Source organism: Eutrigla gurnardus, assembly GCF_963514095.1.
Source record: "Eutrigla gurnardus genome assembly, chromosome: 10".
Lineage (NCBI taxonomy): Eukaryota > Metazoa > Chordata > Actinopteri > Perciformes > Triglidae > Eutrigla > Eutrigla gurnardus.
In genome coordinates, this window is record NC_139924.1 from 17,702,410 (window position 1) to 17,723,064 (window position 20,655).

Consider the following 20,655-nt stretch of genomic DNA (forward strand, 5'->3'; position numbering starts at 1 on the left):
TGTCATGGTAACAATTATTTTTATTTTCTACATATTTGACTATATTTTTTACACATGATACTAACATTTCTTTAGAGCTTTTACCTACAGCTATACTGTTTTTTATTACTTAAGTTTCAACATACCTAAGTATGATGTTTTCAGCATACTATAATATCTTTTAAAGATTTTTTGTTAAAATTGCAAAATTTTGACGTCATTTTGCCCTACTGTACAATGACATTTCATGACATTTGCACGAATGCTCCAGAACATAGTCTCTTTGCATCTGTATTTGCCAGTAAGCCTCAGTTGAGCTGGGACAGCAGCTGCTCCCTGTGACAATGTCCTTGCTTTCCTTGCTCAGATATGACACCAGAGGCAGGAGGCGAGGAACTGTTTGGCATGGATGTTCAACGTGTAAACACAGGACAAAACGTGAGGATATTTAGGTCTCTGAGGCATTCAATGTGAAAATATATTTTTTAAAGAGTCTTATATGAATTCCCAAACACTATTGAAGTTACTAAATGACTAAATGAATGGATTTAATGTAATCATTAAATAAATGAGAAAACAAATTCCTTGCGCTGTAAACTTGTTCAAGTGGTTTATTTACAAAAACTACATGGAAGTGACCAATCACAACCATCAACACTATAAGTGGGGGAAGTGAAGCAAACATATTGTCAGTCATGTCTATGTTACAAAAATATTGATCTATTTAATATTTTACAATATCTACAAAACATTTAACACTTTAACAATGCTTGTATTAACGTTTTCCATATTATCATTATATTATTGTCTTCAATGTGCAACATAATCAATTTTGACACTTTTCTTCACACCTCAAATTTGTTATCTTTACATACAAAAGCTTCATAACACCAGCTGCTAGGTCAGTGGTACAGTTTATGTTCTCCTACATGTAAATATATAAAGACATTCTTGAGGCAGAGCAGAGGCTCACTTTGATTCACTTTGAAGATGTCAATACTCCCCGATGGTTGAACTTCATTCGATTTCACCTTCTGGGCCAGCGAGTTCACATTCTGTGTGTATCTCTATTCCCTTTGCCCTCATGCTTTGCTTTTCTTCAGCAGTGCTTTTGTTTGCATCTATGTACATATTCTATTTGGACCCTTTGACGAGGGGCTCTGAGGTCAGCGGCAGACATTTCAAAGAGGCGGTGCGACCACACTTTAGTGCCTGCTGCTTGTCTGTACAGGGGGTGGGGGGGTGCTAGTGAGTAATCTGATCTGGGATCTGGCCGCGGCTGTTTTTGAGTCCAGCATGGTTCAAGGGTGGAACACGAGCCAAAGAAATCCATGTCATCCTGGAAAGAGAGGAGAAAGAGGAACACAGACATGCAGTGATTGGTAATGCATCTACCCAGAGCCAGCCAGGGGCCAACTTAATGCAAAATACATATAGCATGACAAAAATGTCATAAAAAAAGTAATTAAAAAGTCAGTATTGTATGCCATGAAAACAGTGTAAAAAAATCATTTTATAATATGACATAAAATATAAAAAAAGCAATATTTCACCGCACCTTCCCGACTTGAGTGCTGTTGAAGAAGTTCTGTCACAGCGTCACTGTAGCTCTGCCTGGTCCTCTCAGTCGAATTCTCCCGTGACACGCACCCTTCCTCTTCATCCCCATCACGTCCGTCTACCTCCAGTCTCCCTGCAGGTTCGGCATCGCACTGAGGCAGCCCAAAGCACTCTGCAGGCTCCGAACTCACTCTCGTCCCACCAGCCTCTTTGCCGACCGTCTCGGGATTTCCTCCCAGCTGCATCGGGGAGCCCTCCTCAACCTGATGTGTATTTCTGGGGAGCATAATAAAGAAAGCGGTGGTTATCACCATGAATCTCTGTTCACAGAGTGGTGCTTCACGTTTATGCAAGATGTCCTCCTCAGCACTTGAAAACGAATGAACACCATTCAATTATGTCTAAAGTACCTTGGATAGAAACAGAAATGTGAATGCTGTTTCCAGGTTAACTGTGCAAACACTAGCTGATTGGGAATTATATTGTTAAATTCATATAATCTCAATGTATGAACACAAGAATGCTCCTTACTTTTTGTGTTATATTGTGCAGCATAATATTCTACACCATCCAGATCAAGCTACAGTAATCATTTCTATACGTAGATCATATGAAAACCTTATTTACTTTACCAAAGGCATGCAAATGTGTACATGATTTAGTTTGTTGGGTCATTCATGTTGAGTTTGCATATGAGCCGGCTGTCAGCAGAGCATGATGCAAGCATTGCAGGGTTTTTGTCATTTCCGTCGAGACTGAAAGAAACGATGACATTTTTGTTTCATCTTCATGAGCACACATATGTTCCTCACCCATCACTGAGGCTCATCTGGGACTGGAAGGGACTGTTGTCCAGGCTGCGGCCCAGACTGCAGCTCTCATCACAGCACAGAGATGGAATCAGGTGGACTGGATCTGAACACAGCACACACATGCATGCCTTTACACAACACCTCCTAGTCTGAAGGCACAATGATACAGTTTGTAACTGAAGTAAGAACACACTGCTGGCCCTGCAGTCCTCAGTTGTCTGATCAGCTATGGCTGTAGTATCAAATGTCTTAGGTGTGGACCACAACTTACCACAGGTTTGTCCGGGGCCCAGGTGACATTGGCAACAGGGTCTCTGGGGAAAGTCATGGAGCCAGCGCGGGTCCAGGCAGGACAGCTCCGCTCCACTGTAGGGACAATCCTGGGACCTCAGAGAGGCTGCTGAGAAACATAAACAAACACTCAACCACTGCCACATACAAAAACCCATGTCCCAGTACAACAGAGATCTTCTAACGATCTATGGTATCCTTTATGAAAAGTTTTATAATTGCTTTATTAATGTTAACAACATTTTTAGTATTTAGTAACGGGTTACCAGCATTTATAATCAAGCACAAATAATAAAAAACACAAAGATGTTTTTCACAACCTAGTAAACCAAAGTTTACCCCTTCATAAAGTATGTGTTGTTAGATGTGGGCTCTCTTTTACTTTAACAGAAGACATGCTTCATACTTATTAATAATGGCAGAAACCAGTCTGGAATTGTATGTCTGGTGTAATTGCTGCCATCAGGTGAAATCCTCCCGGCTACAGTTGTGGAGTTTATTTGACTAAACTCATATGTGTTTGGAAATGCTTCACAATCCTCAGGTCCATGAGGCCCATCAAAATTATTTTGTATCATTTAAAAAGCAGCTGTGTCGGCGTTTTGTAGCAGCTTGGGTGAAGGGTGGGGTGCATGTTTGGACTGAGTGAAAAGTATTTCAACTTGTGCATTCACCTTACACCACTGCAGTGAGAAAAAACACATAACGCCTCGGGAACTCTTTGATGCAAGCGAGCTTACCGGGGAAATGTTATGTCACTAAGCCTTTGCGTTGGGACGTTTCATATACAACACTTTTGGCCTCAATAACACTTTTTATTATACATGTTCCCACAAATATGCTACATGGGGGTTAAATAAAGCTTAAAACTGGAGATCACAGTTGATTTAATGGCACTCTGTTAGTGTGATTAACAAAAGAGTAATGAAATCATGCTAATCCAGCTATATATATTCCTCTTTATTGACCTTATTATGTGTTCTTTAAGTGCCACCCATACATTAACATACATACAGTACATGTATCTCAATACTGACCCCTGAAGTGCAATAAGAAATTAAAAAAACAAAGATTTTGCAACAACTGCTGTTCTTTTGTGTTTCTAAGAACTGAATACCTTTTGGAATAATTGGAATAAATAAATAATCTTGACTATATAACAAATTGCACAGGAGATTATTTGGCCGTTCATTAAAATGCCAACAGCTGAGGAATGCTTACTGCATAGAACCACATATACAACCCTGGCTTGTGAAAAATGCACTTGCATACATTTGTTTTTTTATCATCAGTAAAGTGTTTTAATGGTTCCCCGAATGCTCCGGCTCTTCTTGGCATCTATTCAACACACCTGTGCTGATTGGGAATAAATCTTTTTCAGAGATACACTTAACAAGCGTGTGCAGACGTTGTGACTCACCGCTGGGCTTCTTCTCCAGCAGCTGCCTCTTGCAGTAGATAACACACAGTACCAGCAGGGCCAGCAGCACGGTGGCCAGGGCGCTGCAGATGACTGCGGCCAGGGCCATGTCCCTCGGGCTGGTCACCACTGAGGGCAGCGGCACCAGGTTCACACGCCCACTGCCTGTAGGCGGAGGGAGATGAATAGAAAATACAGGTGAGCAGGGCTTAAATGTTGACCCATTCTTTGACCACATGACAGCAGAACTATACAGCTTATTTCAAGGTGGCATCAATATTAGACAAGAGTAAACGCACAACAACTCATCCCTCGTGAACAACAGTTATGGAATAACGCATGACGAGCAGCAGCTACTTCATATTATCCGACACTTCTCAGCCAATCAGAGTCAGGTAACATGAGACAAATTATTAATTTGCGCCTGGAGCCAGTCATCTCTCTGCTAAAGTCTAATGAAAGACACAGAGGAGTTCAAAGAGAAAACGCCCGTGGTGGATTCTCCCTTTATCTGCCTCTGTCTCACCCTCCACAGAAGATGATTTACAGACATTACTTCCCTTCCCCCCGCTGCCCCCAGGCTCCCTCACATGCTAGTCACACAGCCTTGAAATCAAGAGGCAGACATGTTGGTCAAGCCTTTGAAATGGGTCAGATATTGGTGTTTTTTTATGCTCCTGTGTGTCATTGTGTCTGCGGTGTTGAGCTGTTAAACAGTTCTCATCCCGCCCCGAGGGGAAACGTGATGTCACGGTTGGCTCCGCCTTCAGGACCCTACACACTCTCATGTAGAGACTTTTGGCCTCAAGAATGCTGCTCATGGTACAAGTTCCCACAAATACAGAACACTGGGATTTAATATGGCTTAATCTTAGATATCAACGTAAGACAGATGAACTTTTGTATTAAAAAACTGGCATCTGCTACATGTAATTATCCTTTCAAGCACTCATCAGAGACAAAGGCACAGTATATTATCCACGTTTAGATTAGAGAGCAGCAAAATTAAAAACAACTGAAACTTTCAATCATTCTTTTCTTTTTTTTTAAACTATGAGTTACACACATTTTCTGATACTGTTTCTGATACGCGATATTTTGGAAACAGTGGAACGAGCTGCAAACACACATATTACCTTTTGTTATGGTAAATGTACTGGCAATGTATTTTAGAAACATTCGTTGTTATATTTGATTAAATTGTCTTTACATCCCAACAGAAATCATAAATAAATACGGTAGAAGGCATGAAGGGATGGGCTCTCAGTGGATTAAGCAACTTTAGTTTCCTTAAGTTATTTTAATTGGAAAAGTGTTGGCAACACTGTTTTTCAGTTGGATATTTTTTTTTTAAATCTATCATACTCTTCCTGGTTCCTCCAAAGTTACCTATCCAAGCTTTAAGTTATATGTGTATATTTTTGCTCAAATTTACAAAGTGATATAGTGATTTGTACTCTCAGGGGAAAAATGAATTGCCTCATCTTCCAGTTGAGGAGACCTCGGTGTCAGAGAGAAATCACAGGTGTGTAAAATGAGTTTGTGATTGGTGACGTGTAATTTCAAATAAAAACAACAGCACATTCTGGTTTTGAAGTTGCAAAGAAATCTGGGATCTTTAGGGATAAGCAGCAAGTCTTTTTGTCCGACTGCAGGTTGAGACTGAACCATGACACTAACAAATGATTTGGTGTTCTGGATTTAATTGGAGAACTGAGCTTATGAAAATCCTAAACCGGCAGTATCTGTAGCAGCATGTTACTGTTAATCACAAAGAAACAATAGTTTGTCTTTCCAGACATCCAGCGTGATAACCGAAATATCAGGAGGCAGTGTTCAATCAGCATGTGAGCTGCGTTTCCCGCAGGATGACCTCGGCGTTTGGTTTGTGGATTTGCACGGGAATTTGAGAAAAAACAGTAGTATACCTGAATTCTAAAGTTCAGTAACATTTCTCTTAGAGGCAATGTACATATAGTTTCACATAATAGGGTCAGATCATTATCACTAATCAAATATAATGTGTCCTGATCAATGTCTGTTTGATAGGAAGGGTGTGGGTTATTGCAGAGCAAACATTAAAAGTACGACGAGTTAACAATATGGGGGGGGGGGGGGGGGGGGGATAAATCATGGGAGATTGTTTAAGAATATGGCAAATATAATGAATTACTTTTTGTTTGAGAAAATCTTTTTCAGTGAGCTCTGCTGTTTGCTTTTCAGTACATTAATCATAAAGGAAACTGGTTTGAACCTTTTCATATCCAAGAGCTCTTTGTTATACACTGTAAACATTACTTTAGCTTTGGGCACTTTTTTATTCAGCCGGATAGGGGATAGGGGTATTTTAACATTCCTTCTAAGGGAAGGGGGGAAAAAAAGAAAAACTCAAATCAGCACTCTGAAACTTAGTTTGACCCAGAGAGTACAATAAAGTAGCATTTTTGAACTGAGCACCGAAAAGTACATAATGTGAAAACATGACTTATTGCTTTTTTATGCAAATTAAGCCTGTCATTTTTTTCCTACTGATCGACAAAGTATCATCTCTTGAGACATAAATGAACATTAAATCACAGCAGACACACAGAGGCATTCTCTCACTAATGAAAATAGTGTATTATTTCTCATGATGACAAAGTGTAACAGCACCATGTTTCATTTCAAGGTATTCATAATGACTTGCAGGGATTACCCTAACAATCGTCATATACAAAGACACTCTGTTTAATCGATACATAACATCTGACCATCGTGTTTGCATTTGGTCTTCACTGTCAAGGTCAAATTCAACTCATCCAAGGTGAGCATCAGCTGCCCCGCAACACAAAGGCAGTCTGTTATCAGAGGCCTAGCAGCTGCAGCAAACACAGATAAACACTGGTCCATTGAAGAGACCTCACCTGCTGATGTTATCTCCACACAAACCAGACCAATAAACCGCAGCCTTTCATACACTCCCCGGCTGTTGACTTTATAGGATGCCACTTACTCCAAATAAAAGAAGCACTTCTTTACACCTCAGAGGGATCTTTTGACTTTTGTCTGTGCAAACTCTTTTAAGAGGTCATTTAGGAGAACCGAGCACTGTTTTATGCAGAACTGTAACTGCTTTGATTTGGTGCCGTTTCAATCAGATCATGAATTCAGTTTCTACTTTTACATGGAAGTCTGCTTTAGACTAGCTACTCCCAATACAAATATATTCTACGCAAACACACTTTCACATGAGCTCTTTTTTTACTTTTAGTGCATTGTGTATTTTTTATTTATTTTTTGCCAGATTTGAGAGTGAATCTGCATATGTCTGCTGGAATGACTTACAATGCGCCAAAGGGGGCAAAACATTTTATAGTCATCACTTAATAAGTAATGTGAAAACATCAAACATCACTCTTGCTGTGAGGCTGTGGTTTGATAATTCCAAGATAACTTGATTCAAACAGCAGTGAGGATAAACTATCTGCAATCGGAGCATTATTCCAGCTGCTGGAGTCTCAGTATGACAACATTTGAAAGGCTCTGGACTGAATCTCTGGCAGGCATTTGCAGTAAGGAATGTTTCCTGAACATCGCCAGCCTGATATGTTTTGTGCCATCTGTGGTGGGAACCTTTGAAGTCAGTGAGCATGTGGTAAGAGGGAACACGGATTATGTTTTCTTCGTATTATAAGATGGAAAGTTGAGGTTATCAGGAGGAACTGAGATAACTGATGCTTTATGGCTGCACTGTAAACCCACAACATTGTATCTATTCATACTGAACAAAAAAAAAAGATAAAATGCCCATCTGACTTGTGTACATCCAGACGGAAATATTAATAAGAACAGTCCAGCAATAAGCAACAAGCTGCTTATATCTGTCTGCATGTATCTCTTTTTGGTCAGCGCCAACTCCTGAGGGAAATTTCTGAATCTTCAGCTGCTAAATGCTCAACTATGTTGACCAGCTTGTTGCTGACTGAGTGTCTATCTGCTGTTTGGTGCTGGGCAAGTAGCGTAAAGTCGGTTGCAGCTAGCTGAACCAAAACGTTTTTGCTGTAGGCTGTGAAACCAAAATAGCTGAAAGACCCTAAAACGTTCTGTGGAGCTGAGCTACTTCTGTGTGGTTTCGTAACCACAGATGACATCTGTCTATGTGGCTGTTAGCATGGTTTTGTCAGTGTCCCAAAATCTACCGTGACAGTGAAAAACGCCAGCAGATGAAACACATTAAAGAGGCTGAAGGAATCCATAAAACACAATCTTGTTTTTTACTCGGCTCCAAAAAGCCACTGGGGGAAAGGGGGGGAGAAGAAAGGAGGGGGGGGGTAAGATTTACAGTCCACCCAGGTGGAGACGGCCTCCCCTGCACAGATGCACAGTTGCCCCAGGCCAGTGTGGCCTATTAGAATCTTCAAGGTTTCACCACCTCCTCAAGATAACACTGGAGGGAGGGAGCAAGACTTTCAAACATTTGGAAATGCTCCACTGAGAGTCCCTGTACGACCTAAGTACCAGCTATGTTCTCAGACACAATGGCCATTTTGTTTCGCAGGCCTCAGCTAGTATCAAAACAGGAAGCTGCACAGATGGACAAATGAGCGGACAGAGGAGGCCAGTTGCCTTAAGGCTGGCGTTCATCATGCAACAATGCAACATTAAAATAACTGAAAAAGACACTACATAAAAAAACCAAACATGTGATGAAAACAAGTTTTTTGAGTTGTCTGATATCCCGGAGCTGTCTGCATTCATTTAACACGGGGGTGCTAACCCTGGCTAGCTCTAAAGCTCACGCAGCCAAAAAGTCTCCTCAGAAACAGCTGCAGCCTCATCTACCAACAGGAAGTCACACTCAATTACCAAAGGTAGTTTGGTAAGTTCACTCGCCTGTTGGTTTATGTGGAAACCTGAAATCATAAGGTTGTACTTAAATATTTATAATGGCCGGAAGACGGGCGCTAATTGGATCTGTTACAACGTGAGTCCTGCTTCGTGAACATACTGTAACACACTTCCTGTCTCTTTCTTGCATAATGGATCTGTAAAAAAAAAAAAGGTAATCAATTGAGCTGCTAGACCCAGCCCACTCCCTGTTGCGTTTACAGTGCAGTCATTTCTTTTGTTTTCTTTTTTTTACTATTGGGAAATATTTTCTCTACAAATATCAATGGAGGTTTTGTTCAAGGAAGTTTGCCCATTTAATCCAAATTGAGTGCTGAAAACGAGTGACATTCTGAGCTAACATAATCCAGTGTTGGCAAATGCCAGTATTATGTTAGTGGTATCCATTACAGCTTTTCAACCGCTCAAGTATTTATTTGCAAATATAGCATTGCTGCTTGGCTTGGTGAGACTTAATGAATGAACTATAGCTTGCTCCACCCTTTTAAGTCTGTAGTTCTGGTTACACCAAAGACCTTGTGCTGGCATGTTTGTGTGTGTGTGTGTGTGTGTGTGTGTGTGTGTGTGTGTGTGTGTGTGTGTGTGTGTGTGTGTGTGTGTTTGCTTTGTTGTGCATTGCAGCCTGAGTTTTGGTTCTGGTAGGAGTGCTGTAGCTGGGGATGTTTGCTTTAAGACTATTGTATCCCCGTTGTTTCATCTGAAAACATAACCTATTGTGTGCTGGAATGAATAGACTGTAGTCATGAAAACATTTAACGGAATGTCCAACTGATGTTAGGCCGACTTTTAGAAGAGGTAAAAGATAGGGAAATGTGCTTACAGTGAGGTTCATAAGGAGGTGGAGGGTCCCCACACGGTATACACTCCATGTCTTGAAAACCACTTAATTTCGTCTTCCTGTAAAATCTGTTAAAACCACAAAATTACACGTTATTGTGTTCCCAGACATTTTTTTTATAAATAACACAACTGTTGTATGATGCATGCGTCCTCTCACCCGGGCAGACAGTCACCACACACGGCGTTGCTGGTGGTGGAACAATTGCCCTTCTGGAAGCGGTTGATGAGTCCACAGTCCAGGCAGGGTTTGCACTTCTGCAGGCTCCGGTCTTCCTTGAAGCGACTGCTCCGGCAGGGCACGCACCGGGCATCCTCTCCATAACCAAAGCCACATTCCTGGAGAGATTAAGGAGAAGTACACCGGTTAAGAGGTGGGGTCGGTGGTTTGGAGAGATGTGCAGCTGGTGAAAAGAGACCCTGAATATGGACTATCGGGGGTCTGGAATTAGAGGCTTGCGGGGATCAGAAGAGAACAAAGGCCTGCCTCTTTTGAGAGTCCATCTTACACTGGCAATAATCTCCCTGACTCTTTCAGTTTGAATGAGCGGCCTTCCGCTGCAAGACCCAGAAAGGCCAGGCATTTGAATAATAAAGGACCTAAGGGACACCCACTGTTGTATTATTGCAAGTTTATTGCTGCGTTTTTGTGTGACCCCCACTCCAAGCAGTCTATGAGAGTGTCCCGTTGATTGAGAGGCCAGCATGCAAAGGAAACGCTTCAGTAAGGGGCAAGGATTATAGAGAGGTATATGGAGAAAATAAGATGAATACTCTTTTTGTCTTCAACAATCGAGAGTGCACTTAAAAAGCACCGCTTCCTACTACTGTGTGACTGATCTAATGCTGAACCACCTTTTGAGGATTTGTTCACCTGAACCAAGCAAGAACTAAATTAAAATCTATATCTTTAGGAATACTTTTAATTGTTTTCTTTGACTAAAATCTAAAGTCTGGACAGATGTTCAAATATGTATCATGTTTGGCTGTTTGACTTATAATTTCACAGTCAGATTAACTATTTTTCACATTAAACACTGTATAGAGAGCCAGATGCCTGGTTTATATACTTTAGAAGCATAATTTATGGAACCCAATCTTAAACCTGTTTTAACCCCAGATAAATAAATATTGTAATGATTATTCCAGTGACTCATTTCCATCTGACAATGTAAGTCTTGTTTTGTCTCTTTCCCAACAGGTTCTCTGTCACATCCCTAAAGGTTATGTTGAAAGACTGGTGACCTCAATGACAAACTGACATTTACATGACAGCTGATATTACTGTACACCATACTGAGTGAAAAGACCCTGCAGGGATGACATCATAAATTGATCATTCATTATCAGTTCCATAGCAGCTGCCCTCCTGTTGTCCACTGTTGCCACACTGCAATCCAAAGCCAGAGGGATACACAGTGGGTTTGGGGGGGGTGCTCATATATCATTAAAGTGAAGGCCAGCTTCAAACAGGGCTTCTCTCATCGCCCGTGTCCCATTTCACTGTCCGGGCATGCAGTCCCGCTGGAATGTGGGCACAAGAGTTTGATATGGGGGTTGGGTTTGGGGTAGCATGCTGGCAAGAAATAAAAAGGGAGGGTGGAGGAAAAGATGCGACCCTGTGATGGTACGTAGAGCCGAGACTGAAGATGAGGATTTCAACACATGAGAGCCTGACATTGAACCCTTGGGCCAGGCCTGGCCCCGAGGTGGACCAGCTAGGGCTGGACTAGTGCAGCTGTTGTTATGAACTCTCCATATAAGGCCTTGCTCTCCAGCAGAGCAGGGAACAGTGGAGGTGGGGGGGGGGGGGGGGGGGGGGGGGGGAGGGAAGAGACAGAGAAAGAGAAAGAGTGAGAAACAGAGAGGGGGTGGCTGATGAGTGATATAAAGGGGAAAGGCAGAATAAAGAAGACACCCAGCCGCCCACTGTTGCAAGCCATAGCCTTGCCTGTCTGAGGGGAATGAAGCTCAGCCAGGGGGAGGCTGGAAAACTACCACAGCACTCAAACTTAATATTGGTCCTTAAGAAAAGGCGGTCGGCCCAGCCACTCCAGGGCAACTCACTGTGGTTCTGTGACCCACTTCCACATGAAGGAAGGGACCCAGCGATGATTCGTACCCCCTAAGCCCAGCACTGGCACAAGCTCTGCCTGTGGGGCACCACATGGCAGGATGGGGGCTGATGCCACATAGACACGACGAGCATGTCAGAGCACTGAGACAAAACGAAAATGGAGCCAACTTCTGCCCCTCTGATCCAGGCAACACAGATCATCAAGGAGTGATCTCTTTGTTCTTTTATCCCTGCTAACAAAGCTGTACAGAGCTGACATCCTGCACTGACTGAGACTAGTTCAGCAGCTGAAAGACAGACTATTTTCTCTGGAAGTCTGTGATGTTGAAGTTATTATGATATGAAAACCTGAGAACACATTGTTTTCCAACACTTAACTATCATAAAAGAGCCACCATTTTCAACAAAATAACATATATTTAGTCTGTTAAACTACCCTGAAAAGGGTGTGTAGAATCACAATAAAAAGTTAACTCCATACATACATGTGATAGCAGTCGAGGAACAGTATTTTTGTTGCTCTATGTAGATTATGTGTTTATTATTCAAATAGATGGGATAAAATTAAACATTTGGGAAGAAAAAAACATTCAAGTGTGCCAGTTCCTCCACTTCCATACTGTACTTTAAGGTGATTTCACGTCCAAGCCATCCAAAAAAATAGCAGATGCTTAACATCCCATTTCCCTGTCCTATCTCCTGATCTACTTTGGGTGAGACTGCCAAGCATAACAGTGGTGTGGAGGGGAGAGGAGCAGCGAGGGGAGTGCTGGCTGGGACGTGAAGCATGTTCAGATGCAGAGATATTTCTAAGATTAGGAGGGAATCACAAGGGGGACAAGCCAGACATTTGATCCGGTAATGAAACAACGCTGAAAACAATGCATCATAGTTAAAGCAGTGTTCTGTACTGGACAAAATGCACTCTTACTCCTTTTGTTTTCCTCCTTCGATTACATTTTTTTTACTGACTTTGACCTTTCTGTCACTTATGCTCTCCTTTGTTTCCCTCTTTAGTCGCAACCATCCAGACGTCCTTTGCCCTGGGAGTGTGGCTGAAGGAAATGTTACATTCTGGCTACATACTACAAGATGTTGAAACATCAAAGTTGTGTTCCTGCCTTTTTTTTTGTGCGACTGGCAGTTTTCCAGCATGCACTGGAAAGCAAATCACCCCTTCTCCTTCATGCTTGACATAACACAAGAGACTTGGCAACTTACTATGAATGAAAACCTAGAATGAAATATCTCAGAAAAAAAATCACTCCTTTTAATGGAAGTTCCCTCTGTGTGGGTGGTTCTTTTTAGCTACAGTTAATGTGAAGGGGCTAATTGATGTTTGTCAGCTCGCCGAAGAGTAGCTTCCAGAGGCAAACTTCCAGAGCAAACTGGGGCACATTCCTCTGGGATCTCTATGGCAGCTGCACAGAGTGACTCCAAAAGTCTGCTTCCCTCCCAACAGTCGGCCATGCCTTTCAGAATATGGACAGATTGTCTTGGTTACACAGAGCTGAGATCAGAAGTTGTTTCTCTGGGAAACTTTCTCTGAGTGCAGGCCTAGGTCGCCACTGTGAGCCGGCATCCCGCTACCTTCAGAGAAAGAATGAGGCAGCCAATTATTAACCAGGACCCCAGGGTGGCTAGCAGCATTCATGCCTGTTGAGCTGGCAGAGGAACACGAGGACTACTGAAGCGTATTACCAACCACAGAGTGCATGTCTGTGTGCACTGAGATTAATGGCAATGGGGCTTAAATGCATGTGTGCAACAGATGTCAAGGGTGATGGAGTTTTTTTCACCAAGATGTAGTGGAGTGTAAACCCATGTCTGGTTACCAGCCTTTTTATTTACAGAATACAAAGCTCAAAGATGCCGTTTTTATAATATAATCATATGACTTACTATATTATAAACTGACATTAAGCAGTCTACTATAAAAATAGCATTCAGTTGCTAGTGTATGAGGTACACCTATTCTAATACAGTCCTGCATTAAATCGTGCCTTCATGGACGTTAAAATGTTCCGTTTTTGTTTAAACTGTGTTGATTAAACTTCATCGTTATTTTGCGGTCTGTTACACTGCATTGCATTAAACTGAGAGGCATCTCAAATATTTTGTTGGCCATATTTATAGAGTGTTATAGGGGTTTTTAGTCTGTGTATTACTTTAAAAGTTTTAAAAGACCTGTCAATCACTTTGGGAGTAGCAGCAGGTTCCTTTATGTTCTGTGCGGATGTTTTAAATTTTGGTGATGGGTGGTGATTTACTGTGTGTGTGTGTGTGTGTGTGTGTGTGTGTGTGTGTCTTTAAACCTTATAACAAGTATGACCAAACTGTTTAACTTACCGTCAATATAATTTAATGTTATACTATTACGCCTTTTACTGTTCTAACCTTTTTTTACTAAGCCTTTTAAATATTGAAACAAGGGAAACTGCACAGTTTGAATCATCTAATTATTTTATGTAATAACATTTTGCAAAGCTGCATAAAAAAGATGAATATTTAAGATTGGGAGGTTTTGACTTGTACCATTATTTACGGTTAAATCAATGAAAAGTAAAAGGGTTTCTTACTGTGTTTGCTTGCCACAAACTGATTCAGTGATTATACTCCGCTCACCTTTACATCACTGCCTACACTTGCAAAAGTACGTGCACAACTGCTGCCTGTCAGAAAAGGAAGAAAGCCTAAGCTGACACTATAGAGGCCTGTTTGTACAAAGCACACAAAAAGCTGTGGCTAAGATGGTGGAAAAAACTGTATTCCCAGTCGAAAGAGCAGCAAGCTTAGGCATGGCTTGCTTCAAACGTTGAAGACAATAAGTTGGACAGGGTGCAATGGGGAAAAACAATGGAAGCCATTCAGCTGCAGAAGGTCAAAAGTATGGGTGTGACTGATTAAAGAGGGGACGGTGTTCTACAAAAGCTAATAACGGCTTGGCTGTTCTTTGCATGAAAGAGAGGAAGTAATAAATAATGTAAGTTCCCCCAGAGAAGATACGCGTTTATAAACACTGATTCTTTTCATGAAACCAACGGATTTACTTTTTTTTTTTTTCACCATTTTTTTCTATCCATATCCACACTTCTTTTCCGTTTAAGGAAGTTGATTCAACCGACCTGTCATGGATCCCTTGTGTTACTACACTTTCCGTTTCCTAAATAAACAAGTGACTATATGTTTTCCTTTTAGTGGCTCTTTGGAAAATGCTCCTGAGTGAACAGTACTTCAGACACATATTGTCTTTTTTTTGTGTAAGGTGATAAAAACAGAATACGCCCTTCACAATTTTGCTCCAACCTTTGATAGCTCCTGTCCTGCATCGCACTGCTTGCAGGGTTTACAGTTCCCAAACCGGTCCTTGTACTCCTGTTCTCTGCATTCTCTGGTCTCCTCCTCGGCCCCCACAGGAATCTGAGAGGGACAATTATTTGGTGAAAGTTAGAGATTCCTGCATTTCATCACCACTTTCATCCATAACAAAAAAAAAAAGCAGACCAATCAACAGCTATGCATCATAATCTGTCTTATAATAGTTTAAGGGGATCAACCCCCGCCTTGGACTCTTCTTGAAAACAAGTCTGATACTGTTGGGATGAGATAAGATGGAGCTTTAATGAGCCCTGTGGGAAAACGGCATAGCAGCAGTCGAATCTGAGTCACAAGCAACAATACAGGGATTGCCAAAACCAGAGACTAGATCGTAGACAGCGAATACAATCAGGACAATGCAGAGGACAAAGGTAAAACGATACCCGGCATTGTTAGAGTGTTACCAGCAAGGACTTTACAGATCCCACAGTGTGAGCAGTTGCCTCAGTGCAGGTCAAATTCATGCGGTTTGGACAAGAGTTTGTAGCATCTGCAGCTCACCGTTGGGGTAACGCAACATTTTCCCTTAAAAGTTTTTTTCAGTTGTCATGGAGAATGTGTGAAATTTGGATGAAAGGTTTGGGAAAACCACTATTTATAAGTCCAACATGAATTTTACACTCAAATAAAACACAGTAGAATGGAATTAAATTAAATGGAGCAGAGAATGTACTCAACCACCGTTTGTGCACAGTGTTTCTTTCCTTGTAAATGTTTACAAGACTTCAACAGACAAACTACACACACAATAATAATAGATTTCGGGTAATTACAGGTGGCGTGCAAATCAACAACACAATGAAAAATGTGATGAAACGCTCACCAGGGTTGAATATATGACGTGCACAGCTAGCAGAAGTGAGAGGGTATGTTGAAGAATCAAGACCATTTTGATGAGCCACTTGTTGCCTGCAGATGGAAAAAAGGACACAAAATTAGACGATTGAGATTAAGTATTATTGTCTCTTGTCTACAGCACGTAAATTATAAAAACATAGTGGTGGATTATGATGCTCCACTCACTGTAAACATCAATATGGCTGCAATGAAGAATTAAAACCACATACAAAGTATATAAGTAGACAATCTTAAAGAAAAGCTAGGGAGGGGAAGTTAAACTTTAAAAAATATTAGCAGCAGTTGAAGGCTGTGACGTACAAATGAAAAAATAATCACACGCACGTGCACATCGTGCTGTTTCGATTAAAGCCCCATCCGGAGCTGCGACAGTCCAGCACAGCCAGACAGCTTCCACGGATTTACGCGAGGAAGACTTCCATAGAAAATGTTACATAGAAAATGTCTCGAAAACCTGCAACGTTGTCCCCGTGTTCCCAACATCCCGACACAAAAATAAACAAAGTATCCATAAAACAAGACTAGGTGTGCATGCGAAACACTATTCTATTAGCCGAAGTCTTGTTCCTTGTCGTCTAAAATGTCGCATCAAAGCTCTTCTTACCTATTAAAAAAAGCAGCCTGTTGGTGAAAGTGTGTGTTGTAAAAAGTCCAAAGCAGACCGGTGAGAGGTGTGCTGCTCTGTTTCTTCCCGCACCGGTCCGCTCACCATGTCAGAGCCGCGGCTCCAGCCCAGCACACAACGCAGAGGAGCGGCAGCAGCGGCGGCGGCGGCGGCGGCTCGGGGACTACAGCGCCGAGATCAAAGGCGGGGAGAGGAGGAGGAGAGGAGGAGGGGGAGGAAGAGGAGGGGGTGGTGGCTCTATAGATCTGAAGCGCGTGTATCTGATCCGTGGTCAGTCTGCCCACATAGCACAGAGAGCCAACACGCACCTAGCGCCGACTGAGCTCCAGTAAAATCAATGACAGCATTTCCTCTGAGCTGCTTCGTTATGAGTCGACGCAGAGACGATGAAGTAGGTTGGTCTAACGAATGTCGAATCAGAAGAAGAAGAAGGAGAGGACCCCCCCCCCCCCCCCTAGTGTGTAGGACGGTGTGTGGTTTATTTGATGTTTTCATTGCAGTCTGAGTTTTGAGAAGCAGCCAAGCTGTGGTCCGGGGACCTCTAATGGTCCTCCACGTCGTCCCCGTCTCTACATGGTTAACGTCACATTTAGTTGACTACTTAATATCCCAGAGTATATGGAGATGGAAACTTTTCTCTCTCTCTCTCTTTAAAACTCGACTCCCGTAGAGTTTGCGATGCCGGTTTGCAGTCTAATCTGCCGGTCTATTTGGAGGTTGTCAACGTCAAATTATTTGGGGAGCTTTACTCTCAGATGCAGATGTCGTGACGTCAGCGGGGAGCTCCAGGATTGGCTGGACCTCTGCTGACTTGTAACCCATCTGCTGGGGAAGTGCAGGGTTCAATGTCAAGTTACTGATTTTGTCCGCACGTTAGGGGGCACACTGGGAAATAGATACTTCATTCAATGGATACAAACCGTGTATGTATTGGAACTTTCCCTCCCCCCAACAATTTTTTCTTTTAATGTATTAAAAAATGCCACAGTTATTATTTCTCAAAACATCAAATCCTATTATTGTCTCCATTTTCCATAAACATTTGCTGGTATGAGATTGTTACAACTGATTTGACAAAGGCCATGTTGACACAAAATCATATCCACCTCTGGCACAAAAAAAGAAGTGTGCAGCGTGAACACTGGTGTGTGTCTGCACCAAGGCAAAGACACAGAGGACAAAAGTTCAGCACTGCAGCAAAAGTGGCCAATTACTGTACATGTCTGGGCATGTTGTATATCAATTCCAGTAAATCAGTGTCTACTTTGCAAATTAAATTTGCACTTGTGTTACTTTCTTGGCTATTATGGAATATCTATATGCATAATACTGCATATGCCTTATTCAGCACAACTGGTATTATTATTACTTAATTAAAGTTAAAAGCCTGTGTCATAATTATCAAAAAAAAATGTTTAGCTCTGTGGGTTTTTTTCTTTTTATGAAATCATATAGAAGAGCTTTACATTGTAGCACACACAATAATAATATTCTAATTCCCCCTGTTAATGTATACAGTAATTAATAATTCCCACTGTGTTGAGGTTGAATGGTATAGTGATCTGAATGTCACTGTGACATGAGTCATCTAGCTGTGAGAGCATTGTACTGCAGCAGGAGACTCAAGCTTTGCGGTTGTCTCCATCTACTGGGACCTGGTTGTAATGGTGTAGTTGCATCTTTACTGTGCCTGAAAGTTTTGGTGTTTACTGTCGACTATAGAATGGTCATGGAGCAATTTTTCTGATTGTTGATTGTATGGATATTATTTCCTGCCACATATTGTAACAATATTTACAGTTACATCTACATTCCAACTGCAGTATATTGCACATCGCACAGATGTTTATATTCCGACTGTACCTTGATGTATTCCTTTGAACATGCGTATTCCTGTAATTATTTAGGCTATTACTGAGAGCCATTATAACTCAGCAAATGTGCAATAAGTGTACATATATACATGTTTATAATAGTATCTCAATGCTTTATATGTCTCAGTAAATATTATATTTGTAATATATTATTATTTAATTTTATTCGTGTTTGTGTTTATGCGCTGTCAGGATCACTTTGAACTTTGTGCAGTGACAATAAAGGACTTATATATAAATATATACTTATTTATATTATTATATTTTGTTCTGCAATTCAATTTGATTTATAGTGTCATTTCACAGCAAATGTTATCTCACACTTTTCACATAGAGAAGGACTATCACACATGATTCTTTTTATTTAGTATTCATAGACAGTTTCTATTTAGGGATTCTATTGATATATTGATATCCACCATAAATTTCACCATAAATGTCTATAAAGCAACAAAATAAAGTCCAATGGCTTGTTGGCCAACAATACTTTCTGCTAGCAATCCCACAATGCAATGCGTCACATTTTAATGAAGTGAAAGTTGCGGGTGAGCGACTCAACAGCTGTCAGTGATGACGCAACATGACAATAATTAGTGGCTAAAGAGTCCAAAATCTCAGTCCTACTGATTATCTATTATATAGGCATGCAGTAAATGAGTAAATAAGGGACATAGCCATAGACTGCACACTATATTCTATTCTAAACGTGGACTACACAATAACCTCTAGGTTATAGACTTCTATTCTATTCGCCCATCCCACATTGGCTCGCGTCGCGTGTCCCATCGGAGCTTCATACCGCAGCTGTCGCTTTAAGAGACCTGTGCGTTAAAACCTGCAGTATGAAACTGTCCGGGGGTGTCTACGGCTGTTAGATATTTCATCTCAAGACGTAGCCTATTCCATTCAAGTGACCATCTCTAACAGGTTCAGGTCGGGTAGCTACCGTTATGTGTTTGAGTTATTGCAACTTTGCTGCGGCGCACAGGACAAGGCAGGGATGCTGCACTGATGCTGCTGCCAGCCTGCTGGTTTCCTAATGTAAGTACCACACTCTTTCTCTCACTCTCTCTCTCTCCAATGCGGCATTGCGATGTGAGCTACGGGGCTGATGGGGCAGTGGGAGATGTGCATTAGCAATGACGATATTTCAAAGGAGAGGCCTACAAAGCAATGGATATGTTTCTCAGTTGGAAGTAAACGACAATCACGAATATAGCCCTGGGTGGCCAACATCGCAGTAGCCTATTGTGGTAAGTTTGACGTAGCCTGTTTCTTGCATATGCCAATTGGGGATTATTTGACTGTGTTCTGAACAGTACAGAACTGCATATACAGTAGGATGTTTTTATGCAAATGATGGAATTAACTTGATTGAATCCGTGTCCCATGATGCCATAAGATCAGTTTATATTTTAAGGTGCTTGGAGTCCTTGACTTTGAGGTGATGATGTCACTTTTTTTGAAAGCATTGCACCACACTGAATGCTGTTTAAAAAATATTAGATATATTTTGTATGGTCGTATAGTCTATCAATGTCAGAAGGGAACAGGATAGCTGGCATCCACACCAACTTTCATGGAAATAGATGGATGGTGTGATTTCTCTCATATATTGTGCAATGAAAACGGTTTAATCTGATTGACACATCGTGGTTGATCAGCTTCATGGCGATGTTGTTGGATTGGAGTTGATGTGCGCATCATGGGCTGCAGTGTCCTGGCGTCTAATCATCATATGGTCTGAGCCTTTTGGTGTCCTCACTACAAGACCCAGAATTCAGCTAAATAAGCCGCTCAGGCGAATGCAGCTGCAAGCAATCGCTAGTGGGAATATGTTTTAGAAATCACTACTGTCGCACTTACAACCTGTAGTATCTGCACAGAGACCAGGGATGCGGATGACTTCTTTTGACCCGCAATATTAGTCTTTAGCATCAGCATAGGTAGCGTTTGCAGTAGGCCTATGTTTACAGACCAAGGAATTTTAAAATGTATAAAGTAATAGGAAGTAGTTAGGAAAATGCCCCCGAATGAATGCTACATGTCTGCTGGAT

The 20,655-nt window shown here is 41.5% G+C and overlaps 1 protein-coding gene across 2 annotated transcripts; it reads right to left on the bottom strand.

The window, feature by feature from the left end:
• Positions 1-572: 572 nt before the first annotated feature.
• On the bottom strand, positions 573-17,045 carry tnfrsf19 (tumor necrosis factor receptor superfamily, member 19). 2 transcript variants are annotated; one of them, XM_084019874.1, is made up of 10 exons: positions 16,704-17,045; positions 16,065-16,150; positions 15,170-15,283; positions 9,947-10,125; positions 9,770-9,855; positions 4,063-4,227; positions 2,623-2,748; positions 2,352-2,454; positions 1,538-1,815; positions 573-1,318 (listed from the first exon to the last, which is right to left on the bottom strand). In XM_084019874.1, exons 2-10 carry the CDS (start codon positions 16,128-16,130, stop codon positions 1,314-1,316), a joined length of 1,122 nt encoding a protein of 373 aa, XP_083876000.1. In that variant the 5' UTR covers positions 16,131-16,150; positions 16,704-17,045; the 3' UTR covers positions 573-1,313. The 2 variants fall into 2 exon arrangements, with proteins under 2 accessions (XP_083876000.1, XP_083875999.1); XM_084019873.1 differs by having other exon boundaries at positions 2,623-2,751; positions 16,704-17,042.
• Between the last annotated feature and the right edge of the window lie 3,610 nt (positions 17,046-20,655).